Below are 19,968 nucleotides of genomic sequence, written 5' to 3'. Positions count from 1 at the left end.
TCTTTTAGCATCAAAGTGCCTAGGCCTAGATGCTCTGCTCCCCCTCCCCGCCGACTGGTGGACGCAGCCAGGCCCCTTGCGGGGTACTGGCGTCCCAGGGTGAGAGTGGTGGGCGGAGGGGACAGGGCAGAGGCTTTGCCTGCCCCCTCAGAGAGCCTGGTTAATAGTGGGGTGGATATGGTAGCTCCCCTTCCCCCCTCTTGTCCCCCAGCGCCGACCTGGGTGTCAGAGCAGGGTATTGTACAGGCTGGGAGCTTGGGGAGCTCCCAGCCAGAGTCATTGGTTGCGGGGGTGCGGGCAGCGGCGGATCCCCCGGCGTGTGATGTGTGGCTGGCGGAGGCGCAGGACGCGGCGCTAGCTAGCGCGCGCCCTGAGCTGGGAGTCAGTGACGCGGCGGAGTCGGCGCCGGCGCGCGCTGACGGAGACGCCGGGCAGGACGCGCAGGCCTCGGCTCTGGTGAGCGCGAGGCCTGCCGCGGTGATACAGGTGGCGGGGACTTCCACTGGGCCGGCTGAGGCGCGGGAGTCCCCGGCGCCTCAAGTGAACAGACCGGTGACGGAGCAGGGGGCTGAAAATGTTGCGTTGTCTCTCCCTGCGGGGAGCAACGTGGGGGCACAAGCAGGAGGCAATACTATGAATGAGCCTGCAGTGGGGGCCGATAGGTTTGAAAGGGGGGGGGCGGGTGGTGGCCGGGCAATCAGTCCCCTGTGTGCCCGGAGCAAATATAAGCTCTGGGGGGGGGGAGAGTTTATGTGGGGACCCCGAATGAGGGTCCTGAAGTAGGGGGTTTGAGTAGCCTCAGACCCCAATACATGCTGGGAATGGGGAGGAATGGTGTGGCTCCCCCAAACCCCGGAGTTAGTCAAGGGGGTTTTGTTGGGGCAGGGCCCAGGTTTGTGGGGCATGATACATTGCTGGGACAAGGGGGTGGTGCACCAGCGCCACCTGCAGGGGTAGGTTTGTCAGGGAATGTTTATGCCGGGAGTTCAGTGGCTACCTCAGTACAAATGCAGGGGCCTGCAGTTAGTGGTTACCCGGGGTTTCCTGCGGGGGGAGGGATTGTGGCTGCAGCAGCATGGCAGGGGGCTCATTCCCTCTCTATGTCTCAGGGATCCCCTATGATGGGTTGGCAGGGGCAGTGGACGCCCCATAGCTCCCCGTATTTCCAGTCCCCCATGGGGGGGGTGGTCATGGGGTGTTTTCCCAGGGGGCTCCCTGGAGACCTTTTCTGGCCACGGGTCACGGGTTTCAGCATGCAGGTGGGTATCAGTCGGGCCCCCTGGGTCAACCTCTGTGGGGGCCTATGGTCTCGCATGGTTACAGCTCACCTAGTTCAGCGGGTAGTGTTTGGGAACAGGGGTCAAGTTTTTCAGGGTATTGGCAGCCCCATATGGGTCAAGGTTTTGGTTTTTACCCTGGGGCGGGGGTGGTTGGTTACCCCCAGGGATCACAGGGAAATGGGAACCAGGCCAGGCTTACACACCAGCAGAGGTTTCCGCCGTCAGGTCCTTTCGAGGCGGTTCCTCCTTCCCCGGCGACAGCTTCGGCCTCAGCGGTGGCCGAAAGGGGGAGTGTTGTTTCTTCTCCCCCCCCCCCCCCCCTCTCTGGTTGTGTCTTCACAGGCGAGTTCGGCAGCAGTGACAACAGTGGCATCCAGGAGGAGAAGTCGGGAGGCCGGAGTGGAGTCGAGAACAGCCCCTGAAACGTCTGCAGCTGTTTCCGGGTCGGCCGTTGCGGCTGACGAAGCTCCAGGAACATCAGGCATGGGTGAGTGTGCTGTTCATACTTCCTGTGATTCTACAGACAGTGACACAAGTAGCGTGGGGTCGGATTCCCCTCGGCGCCCGCGTAAGTTAGCCAGGTTGATTGCGCGTCAGGTTGCTAAGGTTACCACAAAGGATAAGCCTTTGGGTGCAAGTGCTGCTCCTCCTCCTGCGGAGCCACCCCTGTTCACCGAAATGGTTCATTGTGCGAACACAGCGGTCACCAGGGGTATCCGTAAGAGGATGAGGGAAAAGATTAGAAAGGGGAATATGTGGATATTTTTACACTGACTGATGATATGAAGCAGGCTTTTGAGAAGGCGAAAAAGGCCGATGGAATAGGGGAAAATGCTTTTAGAAATTTTCACCAGTGGCTGAAAGGGTTTTTAGTTTTTGCAGCCTGTTATGCTGAGACGAGGGTGGGGGAATACCCCAATCTTATAAAATATTTGTTTTTGGTACATGAGATGTAATTGAAGACAAAGGGGTATTCCTGGCGGGAGTATGATGAAAAGTTTCGTCGCAAGCAGGACGGGAACGGGGTTGCCCATGGGGTTTAAGGATGTTGAGGTCTGGTTGTAGGTCACCCAGCAGACCAGGCTTTTGGGTGAAGGTTCGGGGTAAAAGGTGGCAGTGACGCCAGCTCAATCCCCCAAGGTAGCGGGCAAGGGCAAGTGTTTTGCGTATAATGAGGGGAAATGCAACAGGGGGGCGAATTGTCGTTTTCGCCACTCCTGCAGAGTGTGCGGGTACAGTCACCCGGCAAAGGATTGCACCGCAGCCCCATCTTCCAAGACAGGTGATGCCAGTGATGCCGCTGGAAGTCACAAGTAAGGCCCCTTCGCCTATAGTGGTGGCTGAGTTAGGCAGGTGGCTTAGGAGCTACCCAGATCGTGAGGCTGCCAGTTTTTTGTTTAATGGTTTTCGCTCGGGTTTTCAGTTGCCGATCGAAGGTTCTGTGCATGTTGTTTCGGTTAGGAACTTAAAATCGGTCAGGGAATTTCCTCTCATTGTTCGCCAGAAAGTGGACGCGGAAATAGCGCTAGGGCGTATGTGCGGTCCATATGCGGTACCGCCAATACAGGGTTTATGCATTTCTCCGGTAGGTGTTGTACCCAAGAGTACCCCGGGTAAGTTCAGGTTGATCCAACACCTATCTCACCCCCACGGTGGGTCAGTTAATGATGCCATACCGGAAGAGCTGTGCAGGGTTAGGTACCAGCTGTTTGAGGAGGCCTTGCAGTTAGTGAGGGGCTGTGGCCGTAATGCATTGTTAGCAAAGGTGGATGTCGAAGCTGCGTTTAGGTTGTTACCAATACACCCGGATTCCTTGCGGTTCCTGGGTTTCAAGTTAGGTAGCGAGTTTTTTGTGGATAGATGTCTACCTATGGGGTGCTCGGTTTCTTGTGCGTATTTTGAGAGGTTTAGTTGTTTTTTGCATTGGTGCATTCAGTCGGCTTCAGGGCATCAGGGTGTTGCTCACTACCTTGATGATTTCCTTTTTGTGGGTCAGGGCGGGAGCAAAGTTTGCGAGAAGTTATTGGAGGTTACTGAGAGGGTTTTTGGAGCTTTAGGGGTTCCCATAGCGGAAGGGAAAACAGAGGGTCCAACCCATTGCCTCAGTTATCTGGGAATCGAAATTGATTCCCAGGCGGGTTGCTGCCGTCTCCCGGCGGACAAGGTTCAGAAGCTGTTGGGTCTCATTGAAGACTGCCTGGGTAAGCGGAAAGTGCGGTTAAAACAGGTACAGTCCTTGTTGGGATCTTTCAACTTTGCGTGCAGGATCATACCCATGGGTCGTGTTTTTTGTCGCAAATTGGAACGGGCAACAGCTGGTGTTGCACGGCTCCATCATTCGGTTTACCTTTCCAGAGAAATCAGGGAGGATTTAAAGGTTTGGTCCTCGTTTTTGGTTTCTTTCAACAGGGTAGTGTTGTGGCCTGCACCTCCTTGCTACAACAGTGCGTTGCAGTTATTTACGGATGCGTCAGGCAGTTGTGGGTTTGGGGCCTTTTTCAGGTTGGAATGGTGTGTTTCGGGCTGGCCAAAGTCCTGGGTGGATAGGGGTTTTACTAGGAACCTGCTGTTGTTGGAGTTGTTTCCCATTGTCGTGTCCCTGGTGTTGTGGGCCCGTGATTTGGCTGATAGGCAGGTGGTTTTTCGGTGCGACAACATGGGGGTGGTGCACGCAATAAACAATCAGAGGAGTTCATGCCCGTTCACCTTGCGGCTGCTCAGGCATCTAGTATTGCAGTGTTTGCGTTTTAATATTAATTTCTCTGCCAGTCATGTGCCTGGCATAGATAATAACATTGCGGATGCATTGTCCCGTTTCCAATGGGAGAGGTTCCGGGAATTGGTACCCGGGGGCGTCTCCAGTGGGTTTGACATGCCCGCCTTATGTCTGGCAGATCATCGAACCGGGTTAGTAGGGCTGGCCAGAAACGCTCTGGCTCCTTCCACACAAAGGGCATATGATGCAGCATGGAGGGATTGGCAGGCTTTCCTGGGTAGGTATGGTCGGGAAGGTGAGTCCATGGAAGACAGGTTGGGTGTTTTTGTGTGGGAACACTACGAGGCGGGTAGGGCTAAAGGTGCCATGTCGATTGCCCTTGCGGGCATAGCCTTTCATTCTAGGCTGCGAGGTCAGGAGGACCCCACTCGGTCCTTTGTGTTGGCTAAGGCCATGAAAGGGTGGGCCAGGGCCTACCCGGCACCAAAGGACACAAGGCGTCCCATTGATTTGGCGCTGCTGAAGGATCTGGTTAAGGTATTAGCGGATGTTGGGGAATCTACATTTGAGGTGCTGCTGTTCAGGACCGCTTTTGTGTTTGCATTTTTCGGGGCGTTTAGAGTAAGCGAATTAGTGGCTAAGAACAAAGCGGGCAAAGAGGCAGGTTTGCTGGTGGGCAACGTCCAAATAGGTAGTGGCAGCGTGTTATGCAGGTTGGTCAAGTCCAAAACAGATCAACTGGGAAAGGGGCGCTGGGTCACATTGCAGGCACAAAGCATTAAGGATATCTGCCCGCTCAGCTTGGCGCAAGCTTATTTAGGAATCCGCCCTGCGGGGATTCAAGGGCAGTTTTTGTTGCATGCAGATGGGAGCTCACTGTCAAAGTTTCAATTTGCTGCAGTTTTAAAACAGTGTTTAGAGGTGCTGGGACTAAGGCCCCAGGAGTATGGGACCCATTCCTTTCGGATTGGGTCGGCTACACAGGCGGCGGCGTCCGGATCGTCGGTAAGTGAGATCCGGGCTCTAGGCCGGTGGAAGTCGAATGCATACAAGTCTTATGTTCGTTTAGATAAGTTGTAGATGCGCCTGTTGCGCCAACCCTAAAACGAAGTTTACTGTCGGTTTTGGAACGGCAGCGTTCCGGAATCGATGGTGTGAAGGTTGCTTTTACTTTTTCCTCCACGGGGGCCTTAATTCAATTGGCAAAACTGGTCCACGGGAGGTTTTTTAAGTTTTCTCCTTCACATGGGTTGATTATGTATCAAAGTTGTGTTTTAAGAATAAGATACGGATGTTAGCGAATCTCCTTATTTTTTCAGTTTCAACGGATTCGTCAGGACAAATATGGCTCATCGGCCATTCTTTTATTTATTGGGCCGGTAGGCATCCAATGGCGAGAAGGTCACATGATTATCTTAGTGATAGGCAGGTCAGGTGGATAGGAGTCCGGGGTCTGCGTTGGGTCGAGTTCCTGAAAGTGCTCATGAGGCATGAGAGGAACTGGGGCAGGCCTGAGTGGCTGGTCATTCATCTCGGTGGTGATGATCTGGGTATTACCAAAGGGATTGACTTGATTCTAAGTATCAAGTCGGATCTGGTAGCGTTGAGGGCACACTGGCCTAATGTTAAGGTGGTGTGGTCGGAGATAATTCCCAGGTTTCATTGGCGGGGTGCAGTTAGGATATCCGCCATTGAAAAGGCTCGCAAGAAGGTGAACTCCGCAATAGGAGTTTTTGTGAGAGCCATGGGGGGAATTGTCGTCAAACATCCTTCACTGGTTTTGGACAGTGTGAGGTTTTATCGTGAGGATGGGGTGCATCTTTCCCCTGCGGGAAATTGCATCTTCTTGGAGGATATTTTTAGAGTTTGGGCATGAGCATTCGGGTTAATGGTTTTTCGGGTTCTTTCCTGGGGATGGCGGTGGAGGTTGCCTTGAGGCAGCCTTGTTGTGGCGGAAAGTCGCTACCAGCCAGCGGTCAAAGGGGGGCATAAGCGGTCATCGTGGGACACCACCCCTTTCGTAGGACGGCGAGTGGTCCTCGCCATGCGGGTGGACAAGGGGCGTTCCCTTGCGGGACCGCCCATTTTGTGCTCTGCCAGGTTAAGGGGTGGTGGGATCCTCACGATGCAGGTTGTGCCAGTTAGGAGGCGGTGGTGAACCCCTCCTTAAGTTTAAGTCACGTGTTTCAAGTTGACTGGGCTGGCGTGTGGTAGCGACTAAGAATTTTTGCCATCCTCCATCTTTAGTTTAACGTTAGGGACTTGATCTTTATGATCCCAAAAATTCCAAATTTAAAATTCTAGTTTAGCTTAACAAGGTCTTCAATAAATAATTCCTTTGACCTTTTTAAACGTAATTCTGGTGTCTGAGTCTTTATTTTGTCTGCGTGATTTATTTGAGTCAGTCTCAATTATTTTAAGTTAGAGGTTTTGCACTTATGGTTAAGTAAAGGTTAATTAAGTCATGGGCTACTTAGGGGAGCTGAAGGCTGTTTAAGCATGAGGCAAGATAAGAGCCCTGACTTAGGGTCAGTAAAAGTTCAGGCAGTGAAAAAACTCTGTTCAGGTTTTTCTGCCTAGTGATAAGGTTGGCAGAAGTAGTTAGCCTATCAGGAGTTAAGGGGGAGGGTACATTTTAGCACTACTTAAGCTCTAGTGACCATGTGACCTCCACCTTCTTACCTTTGGAAGCCCTCCCGCCCTCCCTATTTTAGCATTCAACGGTGGGATGGTTATCCCTCAGAGTGCTGGTACGCTTGGTCTTTTTAAGCAATTTTTTGTGGTGGCTTTTCAGCCAAAATGGCGGAAAGTCGCTACCAGCCAGCGGTCAAAGGGGGGCATAAGCGGTCATCGTGGGACACCACCCCTTTCGTAGGACGGCGAGTGGTCCTCGCCATGCGGGTGGACAAGGGGCGTTCCCTTGCGGGACCGCCCATTTTGTGCTCTGCCAGGTTAAGGGGTGGTGGGATCCTCACGATGCAGGTTGTGCCAGTTAGGAGGCGGTGGTGAACCCCTCCTTAAGTTTAAGTCACGTGTTTCAAGTTGACTGGGCTGGCGTGTGGTAGCGACTAAGAATTTTTGCCATCCTCCATCTTTAGTTTAACGTTAGGGACTTGATCTTTATGATCCCAAAAATTCCAAATTTAAAATTCTAGTTTAGCTTAACAAGGTCTTCAATAAATAATTCCTTTGACCTTTTTAAACGTAATTCTGGTGTCTGAGTCTTTATTTTGTCTGCGTGATTTATTTGAGTCAGTCTCAATTATTTTAAGTTAGAGGTTTTGCACTTATGGTTAAGTAAAGGTTAATTAAGTCATGGGCTACTTACTGAATATTCATATGAAAGTATCCAAGTATAACAAAGAATTTTATTCTATACAGGGAACTCACAATATCGGTAGATAAAATAGCATATGATCACAATTTCCTTAGGCAAAGCTGCTGCAAGAAAACTTCTCCCATCCGTCCTTGGCTCTAGATGTTGTATTCAGGGAACTCCGGGCACCGGTATCCTCAGTCTCCCAATAGTCCAGGCAGGGGGGGGTAGCAGTCCAGCAAACAAGTCAAATAATATGCGCCTCACTTAATGCATTTCAGACGAGTCGTCCTTCTTCAGAAGTGTGGGGCATACTGAATCTAGATGTCCATTTGTACCCTAAACAATTAAACATACTGAAACCCGATTGTTTACTTCAGGTCAGGGGCGGAAATACCAGCGGTGCAGCCAGTGCATTGCACCGAGGCCCGTGGCAATGAAAGGGCCCACACCCCTGGACATTACTTAGGAATCCCATCCTGGGATTCTTAACAATGTCAACCGTTGTGGGCCCCGCAGGATCCGGGGACCCCAGCTAGCCCCAGAGATCAGCGACAGCAGTCAGGTGCCAGGTCAGCTCTCAGAACTGAGCTCCAGCAGCAGCAGCCAGAGCCGGATTGCTGTAAGTAGAGAGAGAGAGAGAGCTAATGATGGTGATTGATGTGCTCGGCACTCGACTGGTATGCCTGGGCTGGGGACTTTACACTCTCCCTGCCCAGGCTCCTGCACGTTGTCCTTCCTGTGAAGCTCCAGTCCAGCGTTATATAGGTTTCAGTTAAGGGCATGACAGGTAATCCACTGGTTCCTGGAAATGTACAGTGTGTTCTATTTGTCACTGTGTGTGTGTGTGTGTGTGCGCACACTTGTTTGCCCTCCCCTGCCCACTGAAATGACAGCAGCTGTGATGGGAGTAGTCCAGCAAGTACCCTGGCACTGCATATCTCCCAACATGACCTTCTCCAGGAGGGACACAATGCTCTGTTCCTGGACGTCACTTTAAATGTATGATCACCATCATCTGTGTTTAACAGGTTAATTGATAAGGAAGGTGCTTCAACACAGGTGATGGTCAGTGTTCCCTCTAAGCTCGACGAGCGTGCGCACATACATTACAACAGAGCGCACAAAGCAGCAGTGGTCCCTTTTTGCAGTTGTGGACTCAATTTATGTGTTTCATGTGTTTCACCCATTAACTACATTGTGTGCTGTGTTTTGAATGTTTAAATGTTCAATATCATTTTGAAGTTAAGTTAACACAAAGGCTGAACGTCATTTTCCAGTTATATATAAGTGACGCACAAAAATTTAAATTTTCTTCCAAAGTTGCACAGCCAAAATATTTTGCCGCACACAGCCTTCGTAAAATTAGAGGGAACATTGGTGATGGTAATCATAAATAAGAGCAACAGAGCATCGTGTCCCTCCTGGAGAGGGTCATGTTGGGAGATATGGCACTGCAAGATGTCACCTAGATGCCCAGAGATCACCATCCCTGCCCCAATGTACACCAGAAAAGATGCCTGTCACATTTGTGTCTGTGTAATTATTACTATTATGCGGGGACATAGTGAGTCAATTTTATGGGGGGGTGCTTAATTGCCTGTGGCCCCCACAAAATTGCATCTGGTCCTGGCAGCAGCCAGTCTGTGCAGCCCCTTTTTCCATGCTATAATAGGGAGCCTGCATGTGGCAATCACCTGCAGAGGGTGCAGCATCGGAGACAGTGGCCTTGGCACCACAGGATGCTCAGCAGTGTATTTAGATTATAGTGCTGATATGGTTATCAGCTGGCGCTGTCCGCAATTTTTCACTGGGCAACAGCAAGCCATAGGGACAGCAATAGTGGTGACTGAGGGTGCTGGCAAACCATGTGTCCTACAGCCCATATACCTATTCCTCCTCTCCTGTCTCCCACCTCTCTCCTGTCTCCCGTCTCTCTCCCACTATTTCTCCAGTCTCCCACTATTCCTCCTTTCCTATCTCTCACTATTCCTCCTCTCCCGTCTCCCACTATTCTACCTCTCTCCCACTATTTCTCCAGTCTCCCACTATTCCACCAGTCTCCCACTATTTCTCCTTTCATATCTCTCACTATTCCTCCTCTCCCGTCTCCCACTATTCCACCTCTCTCCCACTATTTCTCCAGTCTCCCACTATTCCTCCTCTCCCATCTCCCACTATTCCACCTCTCTCCCACTATTTCTCCAGTCTACCACTATTCCTCCTCTCCCATCTCCCACTATTCCTCCTCTATCCCACTATTCCTCCTTTCCTATCTCTCACTATTCCTCCTCTCTCCTATCTCTCACTATTCCTCCTCTCTCCTATCTCTCACTATTCCTCCTCTTTCCAGTCTCCCACTATTCCTCCTTTCCATAGCTGGCACCGAGCTATGCTAATCTGTTCATGGCAAGGTGGGAGGACGAGCAGATTTGGTCCAACCACCCTTGGAATGCCAGCCTGGTGCTATGGGTCAGATACATCGATGACCTCCTGTTCGTCTGGAGGGGAGGTCCAGACACCCTAAATGACTTCTGTGTGTACCTAAATAACAATGATCAAAATATAGAATTGACATACACCATCAGTCCCATCTTCTGTTAATTTTCTTGATTTAACCATCTTTATTGATGACCTCAAAATATGTACTAAAAACTACACTAAGCCGACTGACTGCTGCTCCTATATAAGCAGCAAGAGTAATCATCACGCCAATTGGATAAAGAGCATTCCATCAAGTCAATTTTATAGGCTCAGACGAAATTGCACTAACACTAGCGATTATGAGGTACAAGCAGGTGAAATGAGAGAAAATTTTAACCAAAAAGGATATAATCCAGTTTGGGTGGACGAAGCTTACAATAAAAATCTGGTAGCTGTGTCTAACACTAGAACTATTAAACCGGCTAATTGTGAAGTACGTTTTATTACTAAGTACACCTCTCAGCATAAACAACTGGAGAAGCTCATAACTAAACATTGGGGAGTCCTCACAGAGGATCCCCTCCTTAAAGAATATGTGGGACACCGCCCCAAATTTGTATACCGCAGGGCGGACAATTTGAGTAACATTCTGGTTAGGAGTGCTCAAACCATTCCTAAAAGAACAACCAGAGTGCTATCCAAAGGGTTCTACCGCTGCGGTATTTGCCCAATGTGTAAAGCATGTAAATTCGCTCCTAAAACCACAGAGTACAAGTCTAATACAAATAGTGAAAACTTCACTATTAATGACTTTATTACATGCAATTCAAAGAACGTTGTGTATTTGTTGGAGTGCAACTGCGGTAAACAGTATGTTGGACGTACAAGCAGACAGCTAAAAGACCGTTTGGCTGAACATGCTCGGAATATTAAAAAAGGCTACGAATTGCATAATGTGTCTTTACACTTTAAGGAGAAACATGACTGTGATATGAGAGGTCTAAAGTCATTTTGTGGAATTAAAATCTGTAAGTCCAATTGGAGGAAAAATGATGTTGAGGAACATTTAGCAAAATTAGAAATGAAATGTATATTCAACCTCAACACCATGGTCCCCAAAGGACTTAATGTAGATTACGAATATAAATGGCTTATATGAATTATAAGGGGGGTGGTATGGTACCAACAATATACCACTAACTATGTGTTTTCTGCTTTTTCCCCTTTTCTTCCCTTCTCATGTATATCCGGCTCATAATGAGTTAATAGTCAGTGTAGTTATAAATAACGTTTTTTATGCCGCTAAATCAAATCAATGTATTTACCCTGTTAAATGTGCAAATTTTGTAAAAATTTTGGTGTATGTCGGCTTTTTCTCTATGTCGACTTTTGTGTCCACTTGCATGTAAAAAAACTTTTTTAAAAACTTTTTTTATGCGAAGTTTTATGATAATTTTATTGTATGTTTAAATATGTGTTTTCATTAACAATGCATTTTAAATTGGGTATTTTAGACATATTTTATTATGTGTGTAGTATACCCAGATGTAGCTAATAGATTAAAGCCGGATACAGGTTGATTTCCATTGGCCAACAAACATCATGTGACGGAACAGGCCGGTGTTAAAAGCATCTCCCTGCAGCCAAGGTGGCACATCTTGAAAAAGGATATACCCTATATCCGAAACGCGTTGATTGAGCCGCAATACTATTCAGCAAGAGCAGGAACAGCGGGACGGACTCCGGCAGCGTCACCATCATCTTCCCCCGGCGTTGTCTGCAGCACTCCCAGCACGGAAGGAGAAGCCGCCGGCACCCGCTATCAGCTACTGCCTTCATCTGGACTCTCGTTTTTACCGTTGTTTGTCGTGTGGATACGTGGATCTTTTATGTAATAAATCCTGCAAAGAAAAACATGTGGTGCAGATGCACACTCCATATTATTAATCAATCAATTAATAACAGAGGTTCTTGGTATATCAATTGTCCAAGAAATATTTGCCCACCAACCAGCTTCACGGCAACCTCATTTCTGGTGGGTCCCTAATACTAAGTATGTACATTTTTTACAGAAATGGCCCAGGCGATTGCCAAGGAACACGAATTTATAGAGGCGTTCATAGAGAAATATATGGAGCTGGACTGCCTTTGGAAAACTAAATCAAAGGAGTACAGCAATAAAATTAAAAGAGCTCAAGCGCTTCAGGAGCTGGCCCAATTCAGCAAGAGCTACAATCCCGAGTCTGATGCGGACTGGGTCCGTAAAAAAATACAGAACTTGAGGACCGTGTTCCTTAAAGAACACAAAAAAATGCAATCGTCCAAAAGGTCTGGTGCAGGAACTGCAGATGTATACGAGACGTCGTTATGGTACTACAACCTGCTGACCTTCACGTTGAGCCAGGAGGTGCCAAGGTCGGGACTCTACCTAATGGTGGAGAGTGAGGCAGACAATGTGTTTGTGGGCCTGGATGAAAGTTCCCAGCCGTTGTCGGTAAGTACTGGTCCAATGTGTATACACCCCTTCCTCCTTTGTTTGTTTTAGGCTCCTATAGAGCATTCCTTTGCAGTCCCATCATTTTTTAAATGTGGTCTTCCTGCCAGGGGACAGCACCAATGCCATTAAAGTACTCCTTATATTGGTCCCTGACCTGTTTGGCTCTTGCTGTCCCCCGGTACTGCTGGGCCGGCGTCTCCAGGGACACGATTGGGCTAACCTCCCTAGGCTCGTCTGGGTCCTCCTGTGGTGCTGGTCCTGCCGGCCGATGGGCCCTTTCTTTGCGCCGAAGTAGATTGTGCAGGACACAGCACGCCATGACGGCCCAGTCGATTTTATCCAGCCGCAGGTTGATGGCTGTGTGGAAAATGCGGAATCTACTAGCCATACTAATTCCAAATGCACTTTCCACAAGCCGCCGTGCCCTGGAGAGCCTGTAATTGAAGACCCGTTTGTCGTGGTCAAGACCACGTTTGGCATAGGGCTTCATGATGTGTTCATGAAGCCCAAATGCCTCGTCCGCCACGAAAACAAAGTTCAGTCCATGCTTCGTTTCTTTGACTGTGGGCAAGTGCAGGGTGTTGGAGGCGAGCCTCTGGTAGAACTTTGTGTCCTTCAAAGTTCCACCATCTGAAGCCCGCCCATTCCTGCCGACATCCACAAAGATGAATTCATAGTTCGCATTAACCACAGCCATCAGCACAATACTGAAGTACCCCTTGTAGTTGAAGTAGTAGGAACCACTGTGGGGTGGCTGATTGATGCGGACGTGTTTCCCATCAATGGCTCCTCCACAATTAGGGAAGTTCCACGCCTCGTGGAATTCAGCAGCGATGTTTTGCAACTCCTGCACTGGAACAAAAAAGAAAAGGAGATGTTAACTAATTGTTGTTATTTTCTTTTCAACAGATAACAAGCACAGAGATAGAGGTTGGCCACCCCTCAACCCCAACCCCATCGCCAACCCCTGAGCCACCTGCAATTGACTCATCTGGAACAATCTGTGGAGTGCCAGAAACCCCCACCCCGCCACAACTATTCACAAAAAAGAAAAAACGCAGGACCAAGACAGTCCCTGACCCAGACCCGGATGATGATATACTTATACGAGCAGAGCAGGTGCTGCGTAGGCCCCCTGACCAGTATGACACCTTCGGCAAATACGTGGCTGAGGGCTTGCGGAAGTTGAATCCGGAACAACAGATGGCGTTCGAACGTCTCACTAGCGAACTCTTTTTTAGGGGCCGTCTTGGCCTTCTGACAATTCAAACCAAATTAGTTGGACTTCTCCCATGACAGGAGACGCCATCTACTAGTAGTGCCGTACCCTCACCAGCACTTGCCTCATTGCCTGAAACCACCCCACCGAGTGCGCAATCCTGTACCCAACCGGCTACACCTCCTCGCTACAGTCACCTGTATACATCATTGTTGAGTGACAGCACGGACCAAGACGAAACACCGGTTTTACAAGATTTATAAGCACATTCCATACAATTATTTCAAAGTTGGCATGGAGTAGTATGGCACACGGTGCTTGTCGTGGAGATAATGGCTATGGTGAAATGTTGCATACCGCAGAACAATGGGGCCGGGACCATTGCATCTGCGGTATGCAACAGGTAATCGTGATGGCCCTTTCATTATCTGCGCTACAAGCACCATCTGTCATACTGCTCCATACCACAAGGCAATGAGGCATTGGTTTGGTTTTATGTTAATACTTGTTAGGGCACTTTGCCTAGGTTTTATATATTATGTGTGTTTTTGCTATAGGTCCATGCATGGAGCAGTATGGCACATGGTGCATGTTGCGCAGACAAAGAAAGGACCTTCATGCTACTGTGGCGCACAGTGCAGAGCAATGGGGCCGGGACCAATGCTTCTGTACTATGTGCCATGCATGCATGAGGGTGCTTTCATTGTCTGCGCTACATGTGCCGTCTGCCATACTGCCCCTTAACGCACGGCAATTAGGCATTTCTGTGGTTTTATGTTAATTCTTTTACTTGTTAGGGCACTTTGCCTAGGTTTTATATATTATGTGTGTTTTTGCTATAGGTCCATGCATGGAGCAGTATGGCACATGGTGCATGTTGCGCAGACAAAGAAAGGACCTTCATGATACTGTGGCGCACAGTGCAGAGCAATGGGGCCGGAACCAATGCTTCTGTACTATGTGCCATGCATGCATGAGGGTGCTTTCATTGTCTGCGCTACATGTGCCGTCTGCCATACTGCCCCTTACCGCATTGCAAACTTCATTAACATTTTATAGCAATATTTAAAAAAAACACAAAGCACTTTTTAAAATTATGTGTACTCAATGTGCAGTATGGCACATGGTACATGTGGTGCAGACAAAGGACAGGGCCACGTGGCGCATAGTGCATATCAATGGGGCCGGGACTATTGCATCTGCACTATGCGCCACGTGAGGTGGAGGGGACATGCATTATCTGCGCTACAAGCACCATGTGGCATACTGATCTCTACCTCATGGCAGACCAGAGCCATGACAGGGTATTGTCTAATCGCTGTGCCCATATATCCACCCAAAAATGACACAACTTCTCTTGTTGGATAAAATTGGCCACAGCGGCCATCTTTATTGAAACAATACAAGTTTAACAATAACCAAAAACATTCCCCACGGAAGGTGGTCCCCGAGGCCCTCAATAAATCTATCCACACGTCTAAGCACTTCCAGGAGTTCTTACCCCCAGCCGATAGCGATTGGCTCGAGGGCACCAATTGTCAACACCCAGTGCTCATTAATTAACCTCACCCAGGGGAGTCCAGCCCCCTCATGGGGCCCTCCCCGCTGCATAATTAAGCCTCAATGCCACTAACCTCGAGGACCCCCCTCCGCACAGGCCACTGTGACAAAAAGACATCCTATCAATTATTCTACCTAAAACCTTACAAAAAACAGGGAGGGTGGGTGGGAGCTGTTGGAAAATTCTCCCAGTGACCCCTATTTCCCGCCTGAACCCTGCTTATAAACCCCTTCAACACCCCGTTAAGCCCCTCCCCCTATGACCCTCTCCTTAGACACCCCTTCTATGACTTTCCTGCTAATCAGCTCCCTACAAACCCTGTCAGGGGAGCCTACCCCTAGGCTTTGCTTTCAGTCCGGCTCCTACATGACAGGGTATTGTCTAATCGCTGTGCCCATATATCCACCCAAAAATGACACAACTTCTCTTGTTGGATAAAATTGGCCACAGCGGCCATCTTTATTGAAACAATACAAGTTTAACAATAACCAAAAACGATTCCTTACTTATGTAAATCTCTTAACTTGGTGGATGCATGGAGGATCCATAATCCGATAGAACGCAATTACACCTGCCTATCTCTTACTCACAATTCATGGTCACGTATTGACTACATATTAATAGCTGAACCATTATTCACTAAAGTGACCTCCTCAGAGATAGCACCTCCCATATTATCGGATCATGGCATGGTGTCACTTGTGGTGGAGCTTCATGCATCCACCAAGGCAAACCCCTTGTGGAGATTTCCTTCTCATCTGGCACACTCGAAGGAGCTTCAGGCACATATCAGGGGAGTTTGGGAACAATTTAAGTCTGATAATGAAGAATACCAGATAAGCGATCCTATGACTTTTTGGCAGACCGCTAAGGTGGTTTTAAGAGGAGAAATAATATCATACGTATCTAACTTAAAGAAAAAATTAAACAAAAAATATGTAGAACTCCAGCAAGAGTTATCGGATGCTTTTCAAAAATTTAAGCAATCTCCCAGCCCGCAAACTAAAACTAAATTTTTAATGGCCCAGACACAGAGTAAGGACTATCTGGAGAGTATAGGTGATAAATATTTTTTTAATGTAAGTTCAAAATATTATAAGTTTGGAAATAAAATTGGGAAGATGCTAACTAATCTTCTACAGGGCTCTAGAACTAAGACATCAGTCCAACCTCTCTTGCAGGGAGATGGTACTTTAACTACTTCAGACATACAAATTACCGACCTGTTAAAAGTTTATTATGAATCCTTATACTCTGTCCCATGCCAACCGTTAAATAGTATTGAACCTATCCCAGTGAATCGTCCGCTAATTATTTCACCTCCTGCCCTACCTAGGGCCGACTATTGGGACTCACTGCCATTCCCCCAAATTCCTGAAAATTTGAAAAAAGGCTTGGTTGAATATATCTCAGAAGATGAAGTGTTGTGGGCAATTGGCAAATTGAAGCCTTCAAAAGCGCCCGGCCCTGACGGGTACTCCAACGAATTCTTTAAGCTAATGGCCCCCCAAATAGTGAAGCCACTGATGGCGGGCTTCAATTCTATCATAGAAAAGGGTGTATTGCCACCATATTTTTCGGATGCTGTCATCAAGGTACTACCCAAAAAAGGCCGCAACCTGAATTTGCCTGGATCTTACAGGCCAATATCCCTCCTAAACACAGAATATAAACTGTTCACTAAAATTCTGGCCGAGAGAATGAAAGGGATACTCCCAGTCATTATTCACAGAGACCAGACTGGATTTATTGCCGGTAGGCACTCTGTTACAAATGTCAGAAAGTTACTGGCAGCAATACAGAGTTCGGGCGCTTCCTCGGCGTCTGGCGGAGTTGATAATTTAGTCCTCACGCTGGACGCCGAGAAAGCGTTCGATATGGTACTCTGGCCCCATTTATTCCAAAGCATGAAAAATTTTGGTTTCCCATCTAAATTTGTAGACATAATCCGTACGCTCTACTCTTCCCCCAAATCGGTCATTGCCTGCAATGGCCTCTTATCGAATTTGTTCCAATTGAAAAGAGGTACCCGTCAGGGTTGTCCACTGTCTCCCCTCTTATTTGCGGTGGCAGTGGAACCATTTGCTATAGCTATTAGAACCTCCCCCCTGATTCAAGGGATAAAAATCCATCATGAAGAGGTAAAAATTGCAATGTTTGCAGATGATACTCTTATTTTCATCTCCAAACCCACGCACACTCTACCAGCTATTCTTCACCTTATTGAATCCTTCGGTGAGAGAGCTGGGTATAAGGTCAATATAGCTAAATCTGAAATTCTCCCCTTAGGTTCTATCACTCCTCAAGTACTACAATCGCTCAACTCACCGTTCCCGATTTGTCAATCACAGTTTAAATATTTGGGAGTGCAGGTGGGCAATGATCTTGCAAAATTGTATTCCGCTAACTTTGGACCAATAATCTCACAGATAGCAACCAAATTGGAAGGCTGGAGGGATCTGCCAATATCTCTGATGGGTAGACTAGCTGTGATAAGATCAATTATTCTACCAAAAATCCTCTATTGTGCCCAAATGTTGCCTATCGTCCCTAAAAAATCAGACATCATAAGGTTAGAATCACTTTTCTCTAAATTTATTTGGATGGGTAAACGCCCCCGAATAGCCAAAGCCAAACTTAAAACACCTGCCTCAGAAGGAGGACTGGGTTATCCTGATATACAGAATTATGCTCTGTCTATTCATTTTAGATACATAGGAGATTGGCTTTTGAATAAGTCCACATATACAGATATGGCTCTGGAGAGAGGTGCTTTTTATCCATACTCCCCGGGAGCATTGTTGCAGTTGAAGCGTAGAGAGGTACCACCAGAGGTCAGAGAGCACGTTCTATTCAGGGATACATATTCGGCGTGGATGCAGATTAATAAAACTCTGAATGAAAATCCACAAGTCACTTATTATATACCATTATGGGGTAACCCTGCCTTCCCACCCAGCATTATGGATCAAAGATATAACATTTGGAGAGATAAGGGCTTAGATTTAGCCAGCAAGGTATTTGACCCTGGGGGCAACCTATTTTCTTTTCAGGATCTGGTCCGGAGATATGACCTCCCTAAGACGCATTTATTCATGTATTATCAGGCAAGACATTTTTCGGCCAGCATTAAGACTTCTAAACTAAAACTATCAACGATTACACTTCGTTCACAAATTATTAATATTGAATCATTGCTGGTATATATAGCCACTAAAGTGTATAAGCTAAATTTATTGTACAACTTATTGGCAACCAAATTGTATACCAATAATGAACAATGGGGGCTGCTGGCCGAGAGATGGAAGGCCGATATACCACAGGTTTCGAATACTCAACAACTAGTCTATTCACATTCCAAAGTGTTAAAATCGCTTAGATCAGTCTATTTGCAGGAAGTACACATCCGTACGCTTCATAGAGCTTACATCACACCCTACAGAAGGAGACATATGGTGCCCGACGAAAAGGGATTTTGTATTAAATGCGGTGTCACTAAGGCAGATTATGCCCACTGTATGTGGGACTGTTATAAGTTACGGAGGTTTTGGTACAAAGTAACATCCTTTATCAACTCTATGCTTTCTGTACATTGGGTTATGGATCCGTCAGCATGCATGGGAATATCTTTTGATAAATGGTTCAACGACTCAAATAGGACAGAACACTTCCATATTATAATAGCTACGATTACAGTAGCACGGAAATGTATTTTGTTAAAATGGACCAAGAAAACAGCACCAACCTTGGATAGTGTGAAACAAAAATTATTACAAATACTGTTTTTTTAAAAGAAATATGCGCGACTAGATCATCAGTCAGGAATACAAAAGTTTTGTCACAAATGGATGCCCTTTATTAATTCAGTAGATGAAACAACAAAAACACATATTATGTTTGATATAGAAAACTTTTAAATTAAAAATATTATAAAAAAAAAAAAAAAATAAAAAAAAATAAATAATAATTTCAACTGCTGATGTAGATTTATGGGCTGGAGGCCTCATCTGGACGGATCCGGGAAACCCTTAGATATAGCTTTATTCTTTATGCTATCTAAATGGTTCCTGAACTTAATCATAGGCTATATAAATCAAACGGACACCGGAAATTCATGAATAATGGACTAGATGAACATTGGGAAAACTGAAAACTCCCCTCCTTTGGCCCCCCCTTTCCTTCCTACCCCAGTTTCCCTCCCCCCCCCCCCTTCTGTCTATGTGTATATGTACATGTATAGGTGTGATATTAATATTAGAATTGTTAGTAATGTATAGAAATTATTCACAGTAATTATGTCACAGTACAGGTACTGAGACATACCACCATTAGTACCATTAAGACTACCCATGTCAGCAACAGAAGTATTAAGCAAATGTAAATGTATTTTATCATATAAGTTGAAGTACCATGAACATAATGGTCTAGATGGATGTATATTACACTACAATGTCTTTGTGAAAATTGCAAATATTTTGTTAATCTGAAAATGTACAATAAAGAGAATTTAAAAAAAAAAAAACAATAACCAAAAACATTCCCCACGGAAGGTGGTCCCCGAGGCCCTCAATAAATCTATCCACACGTCTAAGCACTTCCAGGAGTTCTTACCCCCAGCCGATAGCGATTGGCTCGAGGGCACCAATTGTCAACACCCAGTGCTCATTAATTAACCTCACCCAGGGGAGTCCAGACCCTCATGGGGCCCTCCCCGCCGCATAATTAAGCCTCAATGCCACTAACCTCGAGGACCCCCCTCCGCCACCAAGCACGGGGTTAAACCCTTAACCCCGTGCGCCCCCCCCCCCACATCCGGAACGCTGTTTCTATTCCTTCTTGTAGTCCCAAAGACCAAACATCTATCCCTACAGCATTCAGGTGCACACCGTCCCCTCTCCAAAATGCCCCGGCACCAGACTCAAGTTCCCTGTGCCTCACCACCACAGCCCCGTTCC

The 19,968-nt window shown here is 47.3% G+C and overlaps 1 protein-coding gene across 1 annotated transcript; it reads left to right on the top strand.

The window, feature by feature from the left end:
* The first annotated feature begins 701 nt into the window (after nt 1–701).
* On the top strand, nt 702–14,055 carry LOC146007963 (uncharacterized). The gene is made up of 2 exons (XM_083146780.1): nt 702–12,230; nt 13,143–14,055. Exons 1-2 carry the CDS (start codon nt 11,811–11,813, stop codon nt 13,527–13,529), a joined length of 807 nt encoding a protein of 268 aa, XP_083002906.1. The 5' UTR covers nt 702–11,810; the 3' UTR covers nt 13,530–14,055.
* Nucleotides 14,056–19,968: the final 5,913 nt, after the last annotated feature.

The sequence above is a fragment of the Crinia signifera genome, chromosome 6 (assembly GCF_055691185.1).
Source record: "Crinia signifera chromosome 6, ASM5569118v1, whole genome shotgun sequence".
NCBI lineage: Eukaryota > Metazoa > Chordata > Amphibia > Anura > Myobatrachidae > Crinia > Crinia signifera.
This window is presented reverse-complemented; position numbering and strand designations above follow the sequence as displayed.